Source organism: Lissotriton vulgaris, chromosome 2_2 (genome assembly GCF_964263255.1).
Source record: "Lissotriton vulgaris chromosome 2_2, aLisVul1.2, whole genome shotgun sequence".
Taxonomy (NCBI): Eukaryota; Metazoa; Chordata; class Amphibia; order Caudata; family Salamandridae; genus Lissotriton; species Lissotriton vulgaris.
This window is the reverse complement of record NC_141688.1, coordinates 129,350,377-129,375,895: the sequence shown is the minus strand read 5'-3', so window position 1 is coordinate 129,375,895 and position 25,519 is coordinate 129,350,377. Positions and strand designations below refer to the sequence as shown.

Genomic DNA, 25,519 nt, shown 5'->3' with positions numbered 1-25,519 from the left:
AGCACATCCACGGCCATCCAGGGACAGAAACTCTGCCCCTATTGACACAGAGCGTTTACATTTTACTCCTGAGGCCCTGAAAAGCCTCAGTCAGCTGCCTAGGAAAGAATGATTTTGTTCCCTGGACCTAGACATTATGCCCAGTAAGTGTGCAAATTGCAACTGTTTGTTTAATTCAAGTGCCAATAGAGCTTTTGATGAGACCCATGTCAAAGGGAATGCACAGGCTCAGGTAGTTCTTAAACCGTCTATTACTGGCTTCAAATGTTTCGATTGAATTGTGGGCTGCTCCCCACGCATAGACTTGAATTGTTCACTTTGTTGGAAGACATACGTCCCGAAGTCTTATTTTTAACAGAGACATGGTTGAATGAGGATAGCTGGCTAGACCTAGTGGCAAAACCCCCTCCCGGCTACGCAATTGTGAGAAATGGCTGGGTAAGAAGGAAAGGAGGTGGCGAAGCCATTATTTTTAACGAGAATTTGAAATGTAAGTCATCCCCTTTTTATATTGCAGTTTGTGATAGCTTGCTGTTTTCAATTAAACTTTCAAATACATTCTCCGTTTCTTCCTTGCTCTTATATTTCCCACTGAGTCCAGCCACAAGGTTTGTACAAGCCCTGCCAAAAATGGTTGCATCACACTGCCTTCAGACAGCCAATGTTATGCTGTTGTGGGATTTGAACATGATTTATTAGCCATACAGCTTACACATTTGGTCATGCACCCTACCCACTAGACAACGGCCTAAACTAGACATCACAAGTTAGGAAGCGTCCATCGCTAGATAATTCTGCCCCTAGGCTAGACAGTGATTTCTTTGTCTCCTACTCGCTCTTCAAGGAATGGATTATCTCTGCATTAGAAACGCTAATCCCTATGAATACCTGGAATCTTTCCCGAGCCAGAACCAGCACTAAATGGTCCTCGCCTGAGATAAGGGAACTGAAGAGAAAGTGCAAAAGGTATGAAAGAAAATGGAGACACCAGTATGATGAGGGTAGTAAGGAATCCTATAAAAGAGCTTTAAAAAACTATCCGTGTGCGATCTGCAAAACCAGCTTAAAAGACCTAGCCAATAGAATCAGTCAGTGCTCGCATCCTTCCAAAGAAATATATACTATTGTCAACTACTTTCTAAAACCAAATTTTGCCTGGGCTGCCCCCCCCCCCCCCCGCCCCCCCCTTCTCTAAGGAACTGTGTGAACAGCTGGCCAACCATTTGCTTAGGAAAATTCAAGCCTATTTATGTCTCTTAGACAAGAATATCAAACTCCCTCTCCAATACCGAAAATAAGGCTATAGTCTAAAAGCTAGCAGTGGAACTTTCAATATTCCCTAAACTGAGTAAGATGGATATTCGTACGGCAGCTTGTACAGTCATGTCGGGTTCTCCTTTGGCCCCGGCTCCCTTAGATAGTCTGCTGAAGGGAGTAGAGCCTGTTATATCTTCTCTAACTGTCATCTACAATCTTTCCTTGGAGAGTGGATGTGTTCTTGATGCATGGAAACATGCGTTAATTCGCCCACTATTAAAGAAACCTTCCTTCCTGACAAGGCAGATTATTACAAACCCATTTCGCTACTTCCAGTGATTAGTAAAATTCTAGGAGACGTGTTAAATGGCGTCCTTTCTTATTTTTTGAAGCTCTAACAACCTACTGCACCAGTCGCAGGCCGGTTTTTGGTCTGTGTGAAGTACAGAGACCGCTCTCTTTTTGGACACAGGATTTTAAAATGAGTCTGGACCAGGGTGGGTGAGCTGCTCTCATTCTGTTGGACTTGAGCACAGCTTTTGACACATCTCTGTCGGAGGCTAGAAGAAATTGGAATCACTGATATGGCACTAAAATGACTAACCTATTTTCTAGCTAATTGGAGCTTCCAAGTCAGTGAGGGGCCCATTTTATTAAAGAAACATCGGCTTGAGTGTGGAGTGCTGCAAGGTTCGTCTCTGAGCCCCACACTTTTCAATGTGTATGTCAGGCCCTTATCAGACATCATCTATGCCTTAGGTTTAAATATGGTGTCTTATGCGGACAACACGCAGATTGTTGTTTCCCTCTCACCAAGCACTGACTCAACTTTTTAAAGACTCTCTACCAGTCTGGAATAGGTGACCAGCTGGATGGGAATTAGTTTTCTTAAATTGAACAGGGGAAACCTGAGATTATGGTGATTGTAAACAATCCCCTGCTTTGGGATTAATTCCTCTAGCCCCCATGCTTGGAGGAATGCCCCCCCCACCCAAACCAGAAGTAAAAAGTATTGTAGTCGTCCTTGATTAAGTTCCAACTGTGAGATCTCCGGAAAAGAAAGTTGCAGGCACCTGCTTTGCCCTCCTAAGGTCTCTTACGAAAACGTTCAAGTACCTCCCTATGGAATGACGAAGGACGGTGGCCCAAGGATGGGGACTTTCCCACTGTAACCACGGCAAATCTCTCTATTTAAGAAGTCCCTCATATGTCATGAGAAAGTTGCAGGTCAACCAGAATGCCGCTGCGTGGGCTCTGCTGTATTAAGAGGAAGGGGTCCCAGTGGAGGTGGGAAGCATAGAAACACTTTACAAGAATTAATCCAAAGCAATAGTTAAGATCCACAGAGTTTAATTCCAAATGGGATCCAGTGTTATAACTACACGTAACAAAGCAAATAGTCAACTGTATTCATGGTCATACAGTGCCCCAGGGAGGAATGGGAAGTGTTCGTGAGGAAGGTAGGGGAGTGATGGGATAGCGTGACAGTAAAATCAACCATTTTCAAATGTTATAGTGCTATAAATCACATAGCAGTGGGTGCCACAAGTTTATGGCAACATTATATATACATAAGCATACGACACATGATACAATATATATGCAAATTTGGCATGTGTGGTTGCCGTAATTGAACAAGCCGTCGACGTTTCGACCCTCTGGGAATGCAGGAAGATTTAACCTTGCTGCAGGGTCTTCATCAGGACCAAGGAAGGGGCAGGGGACCTAGTAGACAAGTATAATTAATTTAGTTTCGAGGGATACGACTTCAACCTCAAATAGACACATAGGTAGAAACGTGGGAACAATGTAATCAACATTCTAAGGCAAGCTTGAGTGCATATAATTAAACATCGTGACCAACTCTCACATAGGAATTAGACTAAGGGTAATTGAATCCAATTAAATTGGAGCTAAGTAACATAGGCTCAAAATGGCATTAATATTCTGAAAGTCTGGGTGCCTGTGTAGGAAACTGGCGGAGTCAGAAGCGGACAGACATTCGCCTGGTGAAGATACAATAGATAGCCGCAAATGAAGAAGCATAAAAATGACCATAAAGGTCCCAAAGGGGCTGTAGTTAATTAAGTGCAAGTGCTATCAATCTACGAACATGGGGTGACATTGTGGAATTTAAATAAATAAATAACCGACATACCACATGGTCCGTCGTAAGCAACGTGGCCTTGTAACTACTTGCAACACGGGAAGTCTAGATCAGCATCTGAAGGTAATTGATGGTATCAATTAGAAAAGGGCTGAGATAGTGGTAACATTCAGCATAGCGCAAGAAAGGGGAAGCTTACCGAAACGTAGCATGGTGCCAGTGCTCGTTAGTCGGTAAAGTAATTTTCAAATGGGAATTCAATCCGCAGTCAAGCTGGGGAAGGAAAGCAGTGGGATCATAAGACATCAGATAAATCAGCGTTTACCGAGCAGAAAAGCGGGACAGGGACGTGGGCTCTGCTGGGCATGCCGAGAATGCAGTCAACACGGTCGGCTCTAGCCCGTCTCCATTGGTTTCCTATTAAGAAAAAAATAGAATTCAAAGCATTTTGTATTGCCTGTAGGATAAAACATTCACCTGGCCCACATTCCCTACGACACCTCCTTACCCCATACAATGTCCGCAAAGATCTAAGAATGAACAACCTCTTCGTTTTTACCATTCCCAGAATCAAGAACCTGTTAAGTTTTAGGAAGCAATTGAAAACTAATCCACTTAGTTTAAAGCAGCACATCCTCCACACCTGTCCTGTCAGTGCCGCGAAGCTCATTCTCGGCAGCTGTGCACTCTACAAGAAGTGCTTGATGATGATGTACAGGGAAGGAAGGAAGGGCTGGGACTGCAGTATACTCCTCCTGACTGCCCTCTCCGCATTGGTGCTGCTGCCAGAGAAGAACAACAATGGCATGTGTGAGACCTCGAGGGCTTTAGGCCATGCTTCTGTCATAACATAGGGCTAGATGTAGGTGGCTAAATACCGGTCAGTAACGGTGAAATTCGTTAAATTTCACCATTACCGACCAGTATTTATGCATCTGAGATGTAGGGAGGATTCGGTATTAAGGAATCGGTAAATACCGATTCCTTAATACCAATTCCTTATGGCTTTGCATTTAAGGAATCAGTGATACCGATTCCTTAAATGCAATGTAGCTAGCACTTAAAACAGTGCACCCCAGCCTTAAGGAATCGCTATTTACCACCAACTTCAAGTTGGTGGTAAATGGGGATTTCCTTTCAAAAAGCACTTTTTTGCTTTTTGAAATGTGCCATGTGGCACACATGCACATTTCAGGGGTGCAACAGAGTGTCCTTAGGACACCCTGGCACCCTTTAAATACCTCCCGGTATTACCGATTCGGTAATACCGAATCGGTAATGCAGAATGTCTTCACATTCATTCCTATGGGCCTCCAAACCCATAGGAATTATTGGGTAGGTATTAGTTATTACCGAATCTCATTTACCGATTCGGTAACACCGAATATTAAGAATTCGGTATCTTTTACCGAATTCTTACCTACATCTGAAATACCGAATCGGTAAAATTCTGTATTTAGGAATCGGTATTTCCAAGTTACCTACATCTAGCCCATAATAGTTTGACTTAATAAAGAGCTGTTTGGAGTATAATAACTATTTCAGTGGCCAAATCAGAAGCTGTACCAATATCTGGGTGGAGCCTTAGTCACTCGCCCTAGTACTGGTGAAAGCTAATTTTTTAAATTACACTATGTCTAGGGACTACAGCATTATCAAGCTAGACCTAAAAAATTGTTCTGCCTAATGTACTATAGTACAATCACGTTTCGGTTATCCAGATAGGTGCAGTAACCGGCCTTACATAGAGACTTTCATGCACACATGAATATGAAACTACAAGATTGACACTATACATATTGCCACGTGTGAGTAGCTCACTGTATCCTGTATTAATTTGCTTCCTCACACTTGAGGTTTGGCTTTTCTATTCACAATATCAGAGCTCCAAGTACCAGAATGCAAAGTTATTCTCACTGATACATGGATATGTTTCTTCTCGCCTCCACATGGAAAATGTATTTATTCATTTTATTATAGTCATTTATAAAGCGCACTGCCACCCCACGTGTAGCCTGGTGCTGTATTGCGCATCTATGAGTATGTGGTGCCATAGAGATGTAACCATAGCCCGCAGCTAATCGGCTAGTATAGGGTGTTGTTTTAGACATAACTCTTATCTTTTGGGATTTCTTAAAAACATTTTCAACTCTTTCTTTTGTGTTATCATACTTTAGGTTAAAAAAGGATGGTGTAGAGCTGTATTGACTTTGGTAGAGTCTTGCGGCTTTGCCGTGCTATTGGCAAACGTTTCTCACAGACTTCAAATGGGTTACCTGCCTTGAAATACTTCCTTAACTTCCAAAATTGTTCACAGCAGTTGAATTAAATGGTACTGCTGGTCACAAACACCTGACTGCAGGCATCTGGTAAATACCCCCTTTGTGGTTGTCTTAGCATGAGTTTCTCATTTTTAGAGAAAATAACAGTGTCTCCTTCGTTGTTTCGTATGCACCTATTTGTGTACAGAGGGTTATGGGTCCCAGTCCTTTTTAGGTTTCGCCTAAGTGAAAGCCTGCGCACTGCGCAGGCTTTTCACGAAGGTGAAAACCTAATGAGAACAGTATGTGGCTTTGGAATACGCCCTCTGTTCCATTGGCTAGCTCCATAAATGGAGGCTAGCCATTGGAAAAAAAATCTGTCCGTCATGGCCGGACCAGATTCGTGGGCGTTCCCGCGATTTCTTCCCTCTCCACCCTTTTCGCATCGTCATCGCGGCCGTGGGCGGGGTTTATTTTTTGTTGTTGTCCAGGTTTGTTTTGGCCATTCCGCGGCGGACCGCCAACGGAGGAAGCCTTCCCGACCCCCCCCCCCCCCTCCCGCTGTCCGTTCCCGCCCCCCCCCTGTCCGTGTGCTTCATGTTTTTCCTGCGACCTTCCCGACCCCCCTGTCCGTGTGCCCGTTCCCGCCCCCCCTCCCGCTGTCCTTATGCCCGTTCCCGCCCCACCCCCTCCCGCTGTCCATGTCTCCGGCCCCGGCCCCACTTGTTTTGTTTTTGGATCCATTTCCCAAGGAAGCAAGTCGGGCCAGCCACTTCGCCATCGCTACCAGGCTCTGTTCAGCAGGCGCCCGGGGCCGTCAGGTGTATGGGCTGGTAATCCGGTCCAGTATTGCAAAAAAACGATTTCGGTCTGAGCACCGGCATGACTTAGTTAATCACTATTTCTAGATTAGCAGAAAGGTAGCGATTTTACATATTCATAATTGTGCAACAATTACCACGCGACTAATTTGTGGCTTCCCTTTCTTCTGTGAGATACCCAGACTGCATACAAAAGCACTGAAGTGAAACCCGGTTCCGCTAGCATAAGCCGCGCTTCCTGTTTTGATCGCGGGCAATTTAGCATTCGCATCTCCCATTCAGGACACGTAGGCCTTTTCTCTCAACAGATTACTGATTCAGAGCGATGAATATTCAGACCGCTGCAGCATTGGGAGCTCATCTCGCACACAGGAAAATACAGGACTTGGGGCCAGCTAGTCACAGGTAGTCTATGCAGCCCTGTGGGGTCTCGTTCGATTTGTCCAGGAGACAGCAGACAAGGGTCTGTCTCCAACTCTCCGTGTGTCAATGCTTGAAGGTTACCAAGAGCAACGCTAAGGCTCGGGTGAAGCAACCATTTAGAGGACGCATTATAGTGTGCAGGGGACAGTCAGGGTGCAAGCCATGGATTGGAACCTATGTGCCCCCAGCGAGCATAACCCAAAAACTCCCACCGACACTGAACCCTTATGACAAAGTGTGTGCGGGTACAATGGGATCAGAGTGCAAGCATCAGTGGGGGGACATTCAGAAGCGGAGGGGTCCACCGGTGGAAGCGAAAGGAGGAGATGGGGTAACAGTACTGTCCCCGATACCTGCCAACTACAGAGAGAAGGAAACGGGGCTACGCGGGTGCCAGTGAAAGTCATTGTACTCGGATTAAGCTGCATTCCTTACATTAAGGCAAACCAGGCGCCCCACACCCGACACAGCAGCATCTGTGCTCTGGTTGACGGAGAAGCCCTTCACATACACAGCAGCAGCTTGACAGACACCTACTCCGGTGCGCCCTACTATGAGGGACAACTGCCAAGGGCATCCATGCTACGTACTTACCAGGCGACAGTAAAGGCGACAGAGTGATTCCGCGAGCCTGGGCAAGGATGCTGCTAACAGCAAGCACAAGCTAATACAATAAAAAAACGAGTTCTTTAGAAAGCATCAGTTGTCATGATGCAACCGGAGCTCAGAATGCAGCACCAAGGTAATGTTACAAGGCTAGCCAAATCTAGATCCTAGCTGGTACAGCTTTCAACTGAGGGACCAGGAATGAGGCAGACGACACAGCAGCACGCCGACGGCCTATGTCCGTTTCCAAACAAGGGGTACCCTCACGCCTAGCCAGGAACGGCCGGTGCAGGTTAGAGCGGTGGGTGGAAGGACTCTACAGAGGACGAGGGAACATTACATTATTAATTCGCCCTCATCCTCGTATGTGGACGTGTTTTCAAAGTAGGCGCATTTTAGCGTTTTGCACCAAGTCTTGTTAGTACGAAAGAGCCCGCCCACTTCCCTTAGCTTGAGTGTGCACACTCGTCAGTTTCTTTTTTAAGGTGAAAAATGGGAACTGAAACAAGCTCTCTCAGACCACGCGCTTCTGCATCACTGGGCACATACATGTGAATGTGAATGTGAATGGGTTTTTCTAAAGCGCGCTTACACTCCAGGGAGCATCTTGGCGCTAGACATCGCTGTCTCAACAGAGAAAGAAAAATAGGGCAGCTGTTGGGGTGGATCCTAATGATAGAGCATGGTCTATAGGTGAAGAAAAGGAATTAGATTAAAGCTAAGCAGGATGAGTCTTCGGTATTGAAAATCCAAGTTTTGAGCATTTTCCGGAACAGTTTTTCTGACTGTATCAGGCGCATCTGTGGTGGGAGCTTGTTCCAGGCTCTGGCTCCCAGTACTCCGATGGATTTTCCGCCTTTTGTGGTCAGTCTGAATCTGGGAACTGCAAGTAGGTTGAGGTTGGATGATCTGAGTGATCGAGGGGGAGTGTATCTTACAAACCTTTGGGACAGGTATGTAGGTCCTGACTGGTGGTAGGCTCTGAAAGTGATGAGCAGGATTTTAAAAAGCACTCTTTTGTGAATGGGCAACCAGTGCAGGGTTTTGAGTGCTTTTGAGGCAGATGATTTCCTGGGTAGCCGTAGCACCAGGCGGGCGGCGGCATTTTGAGCCATCTGCAATTTGTGCAGAACAGCTCTGTTTGTGCCTGCATAGATGCTGTTGCAGTAGTCTAAGCGGGATGTAATGAGGGCTACTGCAACAGTCTTTCTGGCTGTTAGGGGAAGAAGGTCAAAGAATCTTCTGAGACTTTTAATGATGTTGAAACAGGACCCTGCCACAGTACCTGCTTGTTGCTTGAAGGATAGTGCTTCATCGAACCTTATCCCTAGGTTACGGGCCGACGTGATGGTATTGGGGGGAATTTCGGCGTCTTGAGGCCACCAATTTGAGGGGGAAAAGGAGTTGTTTTGACCGAAAGGGAGGATTTCAGTTTTTCCTGAATTGCATTTGAGGTGGTTTGATCGCATCCAGTCAAATGTAGCCGTCAGACAGTTTTGTAAGTTTTCCTCTGCTTTGGAGGAGTTATTTTCCAATACTAGGATAAGCTGGGTGTCGTCAGCGTAAGATATCGTGCTGATGTTGAAGGATGTGATAAGTTCTATCAGGGGGGTCATATAGAGGTTGAACAACACAGGGCTCAGGCTTGAGCCCTGCGGAACCCCTGTTTTTATCGCTTTTTCATCCGAGCAGTAGTTTCCTAGCACGGTAACTTGTCTCCTTTGGCTTAGGAAGTTTTTCAGCCATTCGAGGGCGGTACCTGATAGTCCTGACTCTGTCAGGCGGCCAATTAACACGGCGTGTGAGACCGTGTCAAAGGCCGCCGACAGGTCAAGCAGGATCAGGACGGCCTTTTTCCCGTGGTCCATAGCCATCTTGAGGGTCTCTACAGTGTGTAGGAGGGCTGACTCTGTGGAGTGTTTTGCCCTAAAACCAGCTTGGTTGGGGTGGAAAAAGTGGTTTTCCTCTAGATGCTTTGTCAGCTGTTTATTGACTGCAGCTTCAGTCAATTTAAACAGTAGGGGGAGTAGTGAAATGGGGCGAAGGTTGGAAAGCGTGGTGGGGTCAGGTAAGGGTTTCTTCTGCAGAGGTTTAACTGCCGCGAGCTTCCATTCAATCGGAATGGCTGCAGTAGATAGGGAGGAGTTTATAAAAGAGTTTATGGTTGGATTTACCGTGTCTACCAGAGAGTGAAGCAGCATAGGAGGGCATGGGTCGAATGGGGAACCGGACTTACTGGAGAGGATGGCTTGTCGAGATTCATCGAGACTAATGGGGGTGAAATTTTGCAACTGGGGTTTATTGTTGGTTGGTAATGTTTCATAGTAGGGTGAGGGTTCAGGAGGGTCAGGGAAGTCTGAGGTGAGTTTAAGTATTTTTCGTTCGAAATAGTCAGCTATGTCATTACAGAGGGCTTGAGAGGGTGGTATTTCTTGCCTGAGAATTCTGGGGTTCATGAACTCGTCGACGATTTTAAAAATTTGTTTCTGGTTGTTGTTGGACCGGTTAATTCTTTGAAGAAAATGGTCTTTTTTGGCGTTTTTTATCATAGAGTGATATGCTTTCCTCGCGGTTTTATAGGCAAGAGCTTCATTTGGATCATAGTTACGGAGCCATTTTTTTTCGAGGGATCTGATCTCTGTGCGTTTTGCTTTAATTTCGGGGGAAAACCAGGGTGCTGATTTTCTGTTCTGCTTTTTCCTGACTTTCTCTGAGTTGGCCGTACCACAGCACTTCGAGATCCAATTGCAAAATATTTTGTAGTCGGATTCTGTGTCTCCCGACAATGAAGGTGTAGATTTTTCTGCGGTGAGCTGAAGATTGGGTGAGTTTGTAAGCTTTTTCCAGTCTTTTTGCGTAGGGACTTCGATTTTTTGGTTGGCGGTGTTAGACCTTTTCTTGTTGGTGGTTAGACTAAAAGGGATTAGACAATGGTCGGTCCATGTTTGGGTCAGTGGGTCTTCGACGGTTATTGTTTGGGTATTGGTGCAGATGCAGTCCAATATGTGGCCTGCTTTATGCGTGGGCAGTTTGGTCAGTATTTTCATTCCTAAAATGTTTGTCAAGTCGTTAAGCCACATGGTGTTGGGGTCGTCGGGTTTGTCTAGATGGAAATTTAGATCACCCAAAACGGTGAAGTTTGCATATTTTAAAGTGAGCATGCTGAGAGTCTCTTCAAAGCTTTCAGAAAAGCCGTTTTGGGGTCCTGGGGGGCGGTATATGAGAGCTTCCGCAAAGGTGTTTTCCTCATTTAATTTAATACAGAAAGCCATGCTTTCTGCCCCTTTAACGTCCGGGAGTTCAGTGATATTACATTTCAGCGAGTCTCGATGGATGATGGCCAATCCACCACCTCTAAGTTCTTGTCTGTCGATCCTCTGAATGAGGTATCCTTGGGGGACCGTTTGGGCAATGGTCGGGTTACACCAGGGTTTGAGCCATGTTTCAGTTATGAAGAACATGTCAAAGTCATATTCCGTGATGAGATCATAAATGTGCTCACTATTCTTGCACATGGACCTTGCATTAATCAAGGCTCCACGAAGCAAAGTTGCGTTACTCCCGTTTGGTAGCTGTTTTACAGGGGTGAGGAGAGTTCTGCAATGATGACAGCATGCCGGTCCTAACCATGTCTCGGCATTTATGATGTTGAGACAGTTTTTTATGTTGTGATTTAGAGCAAGCAGATCAGTTCGGGTATAGGTAGATGGTTGATCAGTACGTACCTTTGGTTGGGCGGCGTGTCCGGCCCTGGGCCCGGCCGGGGCACGGACGGGCACAGACGGGCTTGCCTTAGGCGCGCCTTCGGCGCGCAAACGGCGCTCCCGCTGCGCTCGTCCGCTGCGCGTCCTACCCAGGCACATGCTTTGTACAGGGGAGTCAAGGCGTTGAGGGGGCGTGGCCAGCAGAGGGGGCGTGTCTCAGGACGCGCCTCGCCCTCGAAAATGGCGAAGAAGTTTTGGGGGATTTCGTTGCAGCGCTACCGCTGTTCAGGTGCCAAGGGTGCTAAGGATGTTTCAAGAGTGAGGTAAAATACACAGAGTATCACAAATAAAGTTTTTTAAAAAAATTGCGTCTTGGCGCTCCCGGCTTCCGCCTCAGGAGACCGATGTCATGTGAAGTAAAGCGACGGCGCTTTATTTATATGCCTGTAGGGGGGCGTGGCCAGCAGAGGGGGCGTGTCTCAGGACGCGCCTCGCCCTCGAAAATGGCGAAGAAGTTTTGGGGGATTTCGTTGCAGCGCTACCGCTGTTCAGGTGCCAAGGGTGCTAAGGATGTTTCAAGAGTGAGGTAAAATACACAGAGTATCACAAATAAAGTTTTTTAAAAAATTGCGTCTTGGCGCTCCCGGCTTCCGCCTCAGGAGACCGATGTCATGTGAAGTAAAGCGACGGCGCTTTATTTATATGCCTGTAGGGGGGCGTGGCCAGCAGAGGGGGCGTGTCTCAGGACGCGCCTCGCCCTCGAAAATGGCGAAGAAGTTTTGGGGGATTTCGTTGCAGCGCTACCGCTGTTCAGGTGCCAAGGGTGCTAAGGATGTTTCAAGAGTGAGGTAAAATACACAGAGTATCACAAATAAAGTTTTTTAAAAAATTGCGTCTTGGCGCTCCCGGCTTCCGCCTCAGGAGACCGATGTCATGTGAAGTAAAGCGACGGCGCTTTATTTATATGCCTGTAGGGGGGCGTGGCCAGCAGAGGGGGCGTGTCTCAGGACGCGCCTCGCCCTCGAAAATGGCGAAGAAGTTTTGTCGGATTTCTTGCAATTGAAACTTCCTTTGTATAAGGTTTCGTGTCCCTTATGGAGGGGAGGGAGAATGGGGGGGGGGGAGAACAGGGGGGGAACGGGGGGAGGGAGAACGGGGGGGTTGTAGTGCTCTTCTGTATTGGTATCACGCTACAAGGCGAGGAAGAGGTTGGTTAGAAAGGGCATGTACTTGCAGTGTGGTCATGTGAAAGCACAACATAAATACAAATGTTGTCATTTACAATGCCAATAGCTCTAACTTTTCCAAAGGCGAAACCATTGCATTGTAAATGCTTGTTAATGCAGGGAGTTAGGAGGAATGTCAGGTCAAGGATATGGACAATTGAGTTCATTATAAGTGTCATTTTTCAAACTAATTCTATCCTGATTTTAACCAATTTAATTTTTTGTGCTCTCTTTAAGCCTTCATGACCTTGGCTATCATTTTGCTGCACGTATTTTGGGGAATTGTTTTCTTTGATGCTTGTGAGAGGAAGAATTGGTGGGCAATACTGTTGGTCATCGTCAGCCATCTACTCGTATCTGGTTTGGTGAGTTTTCCAGCCTGAAGTTTATTTCTGTATATCTTATGTAGTTTTTGCTACCATGCCTGCAAATTGTGTAATGCACCTTACTGTATTTTTAAAAAATATATATATTTTATTGGGATTTTGTAGTACCATGCAATAGCCCGACATATACCATAATGAGACAAGATACTGACAAGTTACCAAATAGGACAGTACCATTGGGTACATTGTGTATACATAAAAATGAACGCATAAAACAAAACTGTACGCAGACATTCCCACCCCACCCCCACTGACAAGCATACATGATTGCTGATGTGCATCTTAAAGAGAGGGACCCAGTGTCCTACATGGCCCAAAAGCTCTCGTGGAAACTTCTTTCAGGGGATTTGCGAAGGAAGAGGAGGAAGGTCTCTGCCCCGGTATGTTGTCCATCTCAAGCAGTGGCTGTTTTTTAAAACGTCATTTATTGTTTTCAATATGAAATGTCCTGCATGAGATAGTTGATGTGACAAACTTAACAATGTGATGTGTGTGCACATATTATAGAGAGATAATCCACATTTATACGCTCATGTTCATCACAATAGTGTAATCACAATTTGTGAGGAATGCAGCAAAATAACATCAGTCAGTGGTGGCCTCGTCAGATGTTCTAGCCATGTCCACTAGTCTATGATAGCAACTATTGTCTAGTGGGGGATCAAGAGTCTGCAAGCCACGATAGGGGCTTGAGAAGCATGGCATTGGGGTCTATCGAATTACTAGGAAAGATTGAGCCCTAAACCATTTCAAATTTTTCAGAATTGGGGTCCTTTCCTAGCATATTGCAACCCCTTCACTTGGCCAGTAAGAGAGCCAGGACCATACACCATCTCACAAGGGGAGACCCATGCTATAGCACCTTCAATGCTAAGGCAATTCCCCCAGAGTGCTGATATCCCGTAAACTCCATTTTTCATGCTCAGCTCGTCATAAGCACATCTCAACCGTGCCTCATGACGAGCTGAGCTCGTCATGAGCAGCGAAGGGGTTAATATAGATATCAGGGAGCTGGGGCAAACTGTATGTTGTGTCAAGATCAACAAACTTCTCATATTTGTAAGCACAACAACCTAGTACACCATCTAGCCCAGTCAATATTATAGGCACTGAAGTTAGGCCAACAGTTGTTTAGTTTAATTGGCATGTAATAAAAACGTTGGATAAACTTGAACAGCAATAGGTTGTGCCTGATGTTTAGAAAAACAAACTGTATTTGCACTTAGCAGTTAGCCCGCTGCTCTAATGACGATGTCTGACCCAAAACAACCTACCAAGAACGTGTTTTGCCTCGAGAATCAGACATTGCAAGTATGTCCTTATAAGTTCACTAAAGTATGTGCTCTAAATTTAGGGTCTCAGTCATAAAGGTCAACTCCTAAAGATTCCTCTGGCTACTACGGGAGCAGTGCTTTAAGTGTACTACTAATCTTGTAATATCGGAAGGTATTCAAAGGTCTTGCCACACTCTTCTTTTTTATTTTTATTTTTTTATTTATTTTTATTGATTTTACACAAAAATCAGCCAGTGATTAGAACGTGATGCAGTAACAAAGTGGTACATGGCATAAGTATATACATTTGCAATCAGTGTAAAAGAATACACCTTGATGGTGCTGAAACACTATAAGGATCCTTTCGAGTCAATGCATACCAGTCTAAAATCGGTAACTGAATCTCCAATTGCAAACAAGTACGAATAATTTCAAGTTTTTGTTCCTATACCAGGTGTCTAGTAAAACATACCGTGATTAATCAAATCTATCTGGGCTCAATACAATTATAACTACGTAACTAAAATGTATCTGCCCCACCCTCCCTTTTACGCTTGCCCGGCAATAAGTATTTATAGTAGCATTGTCACATTTTCATCTCTGAATTTGTGTGCATCTCGGTTCCACAATCTGACCCAGGTACACTGTGCAGTCCTACTAATTATACAAAGAAACAACTCATGGACAGTGTAGGGAGCCCATGCGTTACATATTAGTTGTCCAAGCCCCACATCTATAATAACAGTACACCTTAGTAGGATAATATATCTATTGCAGCATATTCTTCCAGCATTGTATTCCAGCTCAATGAGATAGGTGTTTTCCTTAGGCCTCTATATTCCTCTATTTTTAGTCCATCCCCCTCAGCCCTCCTCCCCCCCCCCCCCCCCCCCCCCCCCCCCATTGCACCACTTCCGCATGCCAGTCCTGTATGGACGGGGCTCTCGCGGCTTTCCATCTTGTGGCTATGGCTCTTTTAGCTAGAAGGAGCGCAAGATTGGCAAATCGAGAGGCAAGATCTTGCCACACTCTTCTTGCCCCTCCCAAAGTGCTACAGATTTTTAAATGCATCGTCTACAAAGAAATCCGCGAGCCAGGTCTAACTGGATATAATACACTGCGCCATGTCCAATCCATGCTGGGCCTATTGGCTGCGAGCAACAAGGCTTTTTCAAAGGATATGGTGACGCTGCCTCCTTTTCATGCCAATGTGAGGTCGCTCTACAAAGAGCCATGAATCTAAAAATGTGTGTATTGTGCAGTCCTGTGTAAAATATAGTTCAAAATCGGGTGCGTAAAAACCTCCAGTCTCTTAAGGTAAGGCAAGTACACTACAACTTATTGTCGGTTGTTTACCCACCCATGCTAATTTTAACATAAGTGGTTAAAGTGAATTGAAGAGTACCCAAGTTGAAGCGAATGGTACATTAAGACACACATATAGCAACCAACTCTTCCACCATACTATGCACCCTGATGCCTAAATAAGGCAGCAAAGCCTGGAGTGAACTCCAAAGTGCACTCTGCTGTGACTTCAGTCAATGAGAAAATCAGTAATTTACCCCAAATTATACTCATGCCAGAGAGGTCACCAAAGCCCACAATCTTGCCTAGAATGCGGGACAGGGACTCTGATATACAATAATATATCATTCATATATAATGTAATAGACAAGTCTCTCATCAAATTGAATTTTCCTATGCAAATGGTGTTGCCATATTGTACATGCAACTGATTCAGTGACCAAAGCAAACAGCGATTCAAGCACCTTTTCTTTGACGCACTGATGCAAAGAAAGTGCAAAAGTTCTACAAGGTTGATCGGTATGGAAGCACTTGATTATGGTTCCAGTTAAGTTCTCAGTAAAAATGTGAATTACCCCATTCCTTTGGGAAGAAGAGATTAATTCTATGTAGCCTAGCTAGTACGTGGAGATTTGAGAAAAGTAATACATTCCTAAAAGTAGTCTGCAGCAACTTCCATCCTAAGCTTGCATGTCGCAGATCCCCTAAATGACATACCCACTAGATTTAGTTTATATTCTGACAACAATTTTATGAAAACCTTTATATAATTCTATATTTGTATATGCATTTTCCTTTACTTGCTTCCATAATTCTCAGATATCTTTTTGGAAAATCTATTAATCTTCAATAACGGTTTACTTAAAAAAGTATGATTAGAAAAAGTCTTTGTCTTCTCGCAATTGACAGCAAGGTAATTTCAGACTGCTGGAAACCATTGTCTCATCACAAAAACATTCCTATTGATATTTGAAGGAGAGAAGGTTGTTGTGTTCATCAAACAGTCGTTGCTGCCTTCTGTCTAAAACTCCCTCCCCTTTGCTGACTCCCCATAGATATTTGGAAATTGACAATTTCTCATCACCTACTCCCAACCCATCATATGTCAGTAAATAATATGGAAAGATAATGTCTCCCGAGAGTCTCTAATCCACCACACATGTGGCAGCTTAACAACCTGTTATCTCGGTGCCTCTTTAGGACATTGAATCTCCACATGCCCCTCCTCACGCCTGACCAGTTCACCTTGAGACCCAGTGCACCATCAGCATTCTGTCCTTGCCCTCCTATCCCTTGTGCTGTCCAGATCGTCCACTAGTGTGTGTGAGAAAGTGGCTCTATATATACTGGACCAAAGTAAGGTACAGTGTGTATAGAGTCCACATCCCCAGAGGAATAACAGAGGTTAAAGTCAGGTCTGACCTTACACTCTAAAGTGGTAGCTTGGTCGAGCTGTAAGGCAGTACCAGAGGACAGTGTAAAGCATCTGTTGTACATACTCAGTCAGCAAAGGGGTTCACACACTCAAGGACTGAACTCCAGGCCAATTGTTTTTATATTAAAAGAAATAGTTGTTTTATTTTTAGATCCAACAGGTATGAAAATATACTTTTCCCGATATGGGTACTCTCATGTAATTACTTTGCAAAGAGGCAATAAACATTTATAAACACAATAGGTACAATGGTTGCAGTAGGCAACACAATTCTAAACACAATTTAACATTGAGCTCAATGGATTTTTCTACATAAATGCGGCTGATTACTTTTTCGATTACTTTTGTAACTCCAGGTCTGAATCCTAGATTCAGTCCTGGGGTCTAAGCTGAAAACAGTTTAGTAAAAACGTTTTAGTTTTTGCAATGATTTTTAAAGAACATAAAGGTATTTTAAAAGTTAACACTTTAGAAACTTTTCAGTGTAAAACCAGCAATGTTATCCAATGGAAGGAAAATCAAAGCACAGGTAAAGTAGGTTCTCGTTACTTTTGTAATCCAGTACTGGACTCCTAGGTTCAGCACTCGGGTCTCTACTTAAGACAGGTAAGTAATTACGTTTTAGTAGTTGGTACGATTTTTAAGGAATATTTGTAATTTTCAAAAGTAGACACTTTGAAGAAATTTCACAGAAAAACAGTCAATGGTTTCCTATGGACGAAATTTAAATTACTAGTAACCACGGTTGTGATTACTTTTGCGGTTCAGTACTGGGCTACAAGATACAGAACCGGCTTCTCTCCTGATTACAGGTGAGTACTTCGGATTTCGATATTCGGCTGATTTTAGATGAATATTTTAAAGTTTCAAAACTTCACACAAGAAATTTCACAGAAAAACAGTCCATGGTTTCCTATGGCAGAAAGTTAGATTACTAGCAAACACGGTTGTGATTACTTTTGCGGGTCAGTACTGGGCTACAAGGTACAGTACTGGCTTCTCTCCTGATCACAGGTGAGTAATTCGAAATTCATTATTCGACTGATTTTAGATGAATATTTTAAAGTTTCAAAACTTCACACTTAAAAGCTTTTGAGTCAAACCAGTCAATGTTGTCCTATGGCAGGAAAGTGAGTCATCGGTTTTCAGGCGAGTACTCGACTGGTGAAGTTAAGGTTCTGGGCATAGACTCAGGGGTCCCCCAGCGTCAGGTGGGTACAGTTGGTTCACCCTCAGCGGCACAGGGGCGGCCGGGTGCAGCGGTAGTTAGGCCCAATGCTATCCAATGAGAGGCAGGGGGCCTTCGGTTAGTGGCTGCTGGCTAGCAGGCCACGCGGCTGTGGGGGCTGGGCTCCTGGTCACTTGCTGAGGGCAAATGGGGAAGTAGGATAGGGTACAGGTGGCACTGCCAGGGGCACTCGGGCAGCTGGGTGCAGAGTGCTTTTGAGCCGTCGGGCGCCCAATGATTTTAAATGAGGATCTTGAAATGGGAACAAAGGCTGCAGGCTCGGGGACGGAGGATCTTCTGAAGCGACCAACACTTTGAGGGGTAAGTTGGGATCTTGGAGGATAGGTAGGCACCCAGGAGTTGGGCACAGGGGGCCGTGGGGCACCGGGTGCAGCGGTGTCTTTTGAGGTCAGGAAGTCTTACCCCCTGCTGGTCGCGGTCGGAGGGGTCCTTTGTCCTGAGGCTGCAGGTGTCGTTGGGGTCGTCGAGGAGGATCCTTGGGCATTGGATCCAAGTCAGAATCGCCGGGGCGACGTCCTCAGGGTCTTGATTCACTCCGGTACAGGCCAGACTTGGCGGGTGTAGAGTGTGCAGGGTTCGCGGTTCCGGGCTGATGCCAGGGCTTGTTACTTGCTTTGAGCAGTACCACTGCTCGTGGGAAACCCAGGTAGTCCGAGTCACAAGGCAGTCAGGTCCTCCGGAGTTTTCGAGGTTACTGACCACTGGAGCTGCCGGGTTTTAACAGGAGCAGGTTCAAGGGTCGACAGGCCGGTAGGACTGGGGCCAAATCAGTGGGTTTCTTCCCCGTTTTAGCGGCTGCACTGCAGGTCTTCGTGTTCCTTGATCTTCTTTCTTGTTTCGTAATCTGGATCTGTGGAAGAAGGTTCAGGGTGCTCCTAAATACTAAATTTAGGTGTGCTACAGGTAGTGCAAGGGCAGGGACCAATGGGCCTCTGTCCTGGGGTGGGTACACCTCCTAGCCTGCTCCTTCTCCTGTGGGAGGGGGGCAGGAGCCTAGCTGTGAATGGGCAGGGCTCCCATCTTCCAGATGGCCAGAGCCCCGAGTCGTGCATCACCTCGCCCCTCCCACCTATGGGGTGGATTTGGCACAGCCTGGCACACCTCCTTTCCGATGTAGGTTTTCCGCCAGTCTTCACACCAGAGTGGGGGTCAGAACTGGTGGGGGCCAGTTGCTGAGTACAGCAAGTGGTCTGGAGAAGCTCACAAAGGCGGAATGCCTTTGAAGCTTCCGCTGCCCATCCTGGGGGAGGAGGCTAGGCACCTCGTCTCAGGATGTGCATTGTAGCCATTATGGTGCTGTCGAGTTCGTAATGACAACCTCCCAGCACCATATACTCTTAATGGCAGGAATGGCCCTGGGTACTGTAGGGGCACAGGGCTCATGCACCTGTGCCCACACCACTGGCCTAGGGCACCCAGCTAGAGGGGTGGCTGATGTATGCCAGGGCAGCAGGTTTGTGGGCATGGCACACAGGGATGTGTGCCATGTGGACTCTTTGCCTAGTTCTGCACCTAGACACTCAGCCTGCAAAGACAGTGTGTGAGTGTCAAGGTACAGGGCCCCTAAGGGTGGCACAATAAGCGCTGCAGCCCTTAGGGGTCTTCTCTGGTCACAATGCCCTGGGTACCTAGGGTACCATTTACTAGGGGCTGACATGTGGCCAGAGATGCCATTTGGGTTTAGGCTTTAGTATAGTTTTTAGGGAAGGAACACAGGCCCTGAGTACCTGATTGGCTGGGACCCAGGGCACACCAAGGAAAAATGCATCAGGTATCAGGCAAAAAGTGGTGGGGTACTGCAACAGGAACTCACTTTCTCACAGTGTGTGCACAACATTGTGAAGGTCCCAGCTCTCCTCTTTTTCCACATAGACAAGGTGTATTGTATGGAATTGGTGGACACAAGGTTCCCTGCTCATCTAGTCTTAAAGGTTTTTGGTTTTTGTATTCTGGTAGTTGTAGTCCTGATTTTATAGTGGGATGAACAGGATGTGAATTACTAGAATGCAAAGAAGTCACCCATGGAACCCGGAAAAGCCAATTCTCTACAAAATTCTCAGTCAGCATACTCTTTCCTGACCCCATTCAGATCAGGTAGTAGCGTCAGATCAGCACCAGGGGAGATTTCTGTATTAGTACGGGAATATGAAGAAAATTCTCGGTTTGCTTGCAAATAGAGCTCCTGACCAACACTTAACTACTTTTCTTGGCACCCCCTCCTCTTGACCAGTAAGAGCCATAACATAATCACTCCATCTGTCCATGTTCACTTATGTTATTAGGTCTCACCTACACAGTGCTTATACTATGCTGCAGGACGTAATGTTTACTATTCAGTGGGCTTACAATCTGCCCCCAGCTTACCATTGGTTGTTTTTGTTGTCCTTCTCATTTGCAGTGGTTCCATAGGCCTGCCTTCCTTTCTTGTTTTATCCCCACCTGGAACCTAGACCAAGTTCACGCTCTTCCTCGTCTTTTTGCATTGCACTACTGTTTTTTTTATAAGCGTTTTGGTATTCCTGGATATGCAATGTGCTTTCCTCATTTTAAAACTGTCATTCGCCTTCTCCTTATGTTGCTTTCACCCTATATACCATATCTGGTGAATGCTTAATTATTTACACCTACAACTGTACTACACTACTCTACTCAACACCATCCCAGTCTGTCAGTCCACTCTACTCTGTTCTCTGTAACTCCACGCCACCCCATCCCAATCCACTCAATGCCACTCTACGCCACTGTACTCTACTCCATTGTACTCCACGCCTCTATACACCGCTCTATGCCATTCCACTCTATACCATGCCACTCTACTCTACGCCTCTCTACTACACTCCACCTCAAGCCACTGTACTCCGCTCTGTTCCATTCTACTGTATGCTATTGTAATCTACTCTGCCATTCTACTCTACGCCACTCCACGCCGTTCTAGTCTACCCCACCCCACTCGGTTGTACACCACTCTATCCTTCCCGACTCTGCACAATGCCACTTTATTCTACACTACCCATTGCCACTCTACTCATTGCCACTCTACTCTAAGCCCCTCAACACTTTGCCACTACATTTTATGCCACTCCACTCTACGCCACTCTTCTCTTTGCCCCTCCACTCTATGCCACTCCACGCTATGCCACACCACCCTACTCCAAGCCACTCTATGCTTCTCCACTCTGCGCTGCTCGACACTACTCCACTTCACTCTATCACACTTTGCTATGCTTTACTCTACTCTATGCCCCTTTACTCTTTGCCACTCCTCGCACCACTCCACACTGCCACTCCTCGCACCACTTCACTCTACGCCACTCCACTCAACACCAATGTGCACCACTCACTTTTAGCCAAGCTGCGGTACCACATGTCTAAAAGACAGTGGCAAAGTCATCAGTTTTCACTTAGGCGCGATGTATTGGCATTTCCATTGCTTTTTGTCTATTGTAATAGTAAAGATTTTAAAACCGAGTTCATGTTCACAAGGAAATGTTTCACTTATCATCTTGGCCGTACAAACTGTGATGGTTGATTCAGCACACCTTAGTTGATGACAGAACATGAATTCCGAGGTTATGGAAACAAATTGAATCCGAGTGTCTTGTTAAGTGTCTGTGACGTGACACTGGGCATCTATTCTTGGAGGGTCCTCTTTTGTGTTAGTGATCTAGCATGATCTGAAGGTGTCTTAGCAGAATTCCAGTCATTTCTTGATAGTTGTGCGTCACTCTGGTGCTGTCGATTCAGTGGTTGAGCCAGATCGCCATGTTGATGTGACTGCTAGTAATTATTGGCTAGTGGCTTCATTCTTTTTGATTGTACCTTCCATTTATTTTCTATGTTGACACTGAATTTGAGCTAGGTCATCATAGTTTCATGGTGCATGTCTGTCGTACTAATAATCTTTATATACCTTGCAGACATTCCTGAACCCGAGGTACGAAAGCAGTCTTTTGCCAATCTACGTTGTTGTGTTCCTCGTCGGAGTTTGGGCCTTCTTCGCAGCGGGAGGCTCCTTCCGGAATTTGAAAATGTGCCTATTGTGCAGAGATAAGGAATTCCTTCTGGCCAATCACCGGCCCAGATGACCCCAGGACCTCTGAACTCTATAGAGAAGGAACGTTCATCCTGCACTGCACACCTATGTTTCTAAAGTTTTTGTGTGGTAGGGATAAGCTGGGCTCCTGCCTACAGCACATACGGGTACATCTACCACCTTCATAATTCTAAGGAGGGCCTTGTCAAGCTTCTCACTTTTGCTTCGCACCTGGCCTTTCTGTAGTAGAACACTTATTTGGACACACTAGAAGCATTACATACTTTGAACCTAAGATCACTACAGTGTTCGAGCAGAGATCTGAGCACCTCACAGGTAACAGTAGCACTAGAAGTATAGTTAGCAGTGCACCTTTTAATAGCTGCATACACATGTTCTAAAGCGGTGTCAGCATTCCCTGGTGTCATGAAGGTGCGAACAGTGACCTGAGAGAACCATATCACACTGATGAAGGCTAGGCATGGGAGTCGTATATCCAACCACTGCAAATCGTGCCTGTGATTTGGGAGGTTTCGTTTCTCAGAAAAGTAGTTTATCAACATGATCTCCTCCTCCTCTTCAGTCCCATGCCATGCCAGGTTAGTATTGCAGTTGTCAGACTTCTGAAGATTGCTCTGTTGCATGGCATGCCAGCTCACATCTGTGCAAACCTACAGCAGAAGGAATAGATGTGCGCCCTCTTCTTGCCGCAGCATGACTGGTCACTAGATACGTTGAGGATGACGACTCTTGCTCGAACACAGTAAGTTTTACTTTTAAATGCAATAAGTGCTGCAGATAATCTGTGGTATCTCAACCAAAGTGAAGCATTTGCCAGAGCTACTACAAATTCATTGGCAGTTTTCAGTATGTAAATCAGTGTCGTTTTGAGATGCTTAGTAACTTTTTAATAGATGCAGCAATAAACAAATGTATTTGTAACAATAGAACGTTCGCTACAGAGTCTATTGTCATGGCTCTCGTTCTGTGCAAAAAAGTCAGTAATGCAAACAAAAATGTAATATCGCTGAAGAAACTTAAGAGCTTAATTTTACAGTCACTAACTCGTGGACAAGGCGCCGTGTTAAGATGTACCAGGAAGTAAGCATTCTTTCTGTGTGGTGTTTTTCATCAGTGCAATTAGCTTCTCTTTCACACTAAACCACAAGTATGCTTCGTACTGTACAGAACTATATGCTGTTACCACGTCTTCGTTATTGGGCCTTTCATTTGGAAACTTAGCAAGTGCCTGATGCATGCTTGCCGAAATCAATTCTGACTTGTTTACATTTATGAACATTGCTGTTTTCCATGAAATGCTTTAACGAGGTCTTGTGATCTTCAGATAACAGGCACACCTACTATTCAGCATCATTGGAAATGATGTGGCAGCTTTTTCTTCCTGGGGCGATGATATGATGCCTACTTGCCTTAGCAGACCCCTGCTTTTTTGCACTTGCTCCTAAAGGTGGTGGTCTCCAATTTTTCTCTTCAGTACTGATTACCAGTGCTATTGGTTCTCATTATTCAGCTTAGCTTCCCAGGTCCCTGGTACCCACGGTGCAATACTGAATATCCAATGTTTTACTGAGGAGGAAGAGGCAGATTGCTACAAAGGCTCGATTAAATCTAAATGCCAGTCAGTGCCATGTGGCGCTTGATTTTTGTAGTTGTGGCTCGATTTCGTATCGTTATCTCTTTTTTTGATGATCAAACACTTTTAATAAAACTGCAAGCGCAAAGGAAAGTGCAATATTTTCTTCAAGCGACCCTGAAATGGGCAGATGGAGGACATGCGAGGTGTGACTGGATGTCTATGTCGCCTAAGAGCAATATCAGCAGTGCAGAGAAATGAACGATTGGCTCACCGCCTCACAAGGAAGTTTCTCCTTCGAGAGTTCGCATTCTGCCATTCCTTCATGTCAACCTTAAAAACATTAGCAAAGTAACATTGTCAGGCCTCCTAAGGATTTTTGGCCGATTTAGGTTTTGAAGATGTTTTGGGATAGAACAGGACAATTGATTTCTTTTACACGATGAAGAAAACTGAGACAATATTCGGCAGCCTGGTGAGCAGAGGCAGGATCCATCTTCCAAACGTGTGATTCTGGTATGAACTAACATTTTTTTATGAAGGCTTATCAGTTAAAGTATGACAAATATGCATGATGAAGCAATATATATTTGTGTTGATGATGTCTGATGCCTCATTCCTTCATATATTCCACTCTTGCAAGACACATAATTGCAACAGTGGAAAACCTCCCCCTTGTACATCTGCAAATGCATGAGTCTTGTGATGTAATTGTTTATAAATGAATATTTAAAGTTGAACTCGCATTTCTTTACTTCAGGATCCTTCCTTCCACTTCACCTTGAAGATGCTGTTACTTGTTGCAATAATGTTCTTATCCCCAGGGCATTTGTGTAGCATTATTATGGAGATGGTATGCTGGAACTTAAAGTTTGTCCGGTGCAATTTATTTTATAAAGCATGTTTTATGAAGGTGGCTGAGCCAAGAAAACTAAAATTATATATGAAGTACTTAAAAATGTTAATCCGGTACCTGGACAGTGACTAAAGCTGCAAAAGGTGCTTTCTGCTTAACATGTAAAACAGAAAAGAAGTTTTTTTTATGAATTGCCACTGCTTAGTTTGTTTTTCAGTACATTGCTGGATTGAGGTTTAATTTGTACCTGATCTTCAAAACAAAGACATCCATCATTTTTGAAGTGCAATAAAATTAAGTTGAGAACAAAATGTTTTGAGTAGTCTGTCTTTATTTCAGGGTAGGTAATTATAACTTCTCTTCCCCCGTGCCCTAAAAACAGCTTAAATGCTACAGAGCCCATGACACAGCTTTCAGATTAAAATTAAAATACTACTAAAATAAATGTGCCCTTCAAAACAGAGGGTCAGCTTTTTTCCACAAACACAGTAAACAACCAAAATTAGCAAAACAACTTAATACACTTAATACACCCGTAAGCAGTCAATATTCATTATTGGTGTTCTTGATATGTATGTATATATGTATGTATGTATATATATATATATATATATATCATCTATCTCGCTCCAAGTTCCACCTCGGCGCATCCAGCACACTTGCTGACGGGTGTCGTCAAGAATGGAAGTGGGTCCATTCAAGCACATGTAAGCTCCAGTGTAAAAACACACAGCACTCGCGGAGTTCCTTTATCCATTTATTTCGGCGAGCACGCGTTTCGGCGGTCTGCCTTTATCAGCTCGCATTTGGAAATAAAACAGCGTATCTGTGGCAATACTTGAACTGACACATGGCTTTTCATTGGGCGCAGCAGATGAGAGGAAGGATGGGATTGGCTGATGGTATACCAATGAGATTTCTCCACACTCGTTGTTATGATCAGGACACACTTGGGAAAGTTCAGATGTTTGTCTTTCATATT

The 25,519-nt window shown here is 45.0% G+C and overlaps 1 protein-coding gene across 1 annotated transcript in view; it reads left to right on the top strand.

The window, feature by feature from the left end:
- The window catches only part of APH1B (aph-1B gamma-secretase subunit), a 98,551-nt gene extending 74,722 nt beyond the window's left edge, over positions 1-23,829 (top strand). The window contains exons 5-6 of the mRNA XM_086959444.1: positions 12,643-12,770; positions 21,972-23,829. Coding sequence (XP_086815570.1) covers positions 12,643-12,770; positions 21,972-22,139 — 296 coding nt within the window. The 3' untranslated portion in view covers positions 22,140-23,829. The remainder of the gene's footprint in view (positions 1-12,642; positions 12,771-21,971) is intronic.
- The last annotated feature ends 1,690 nt before the right edge of the window (positions 23,830-25,519 follow it).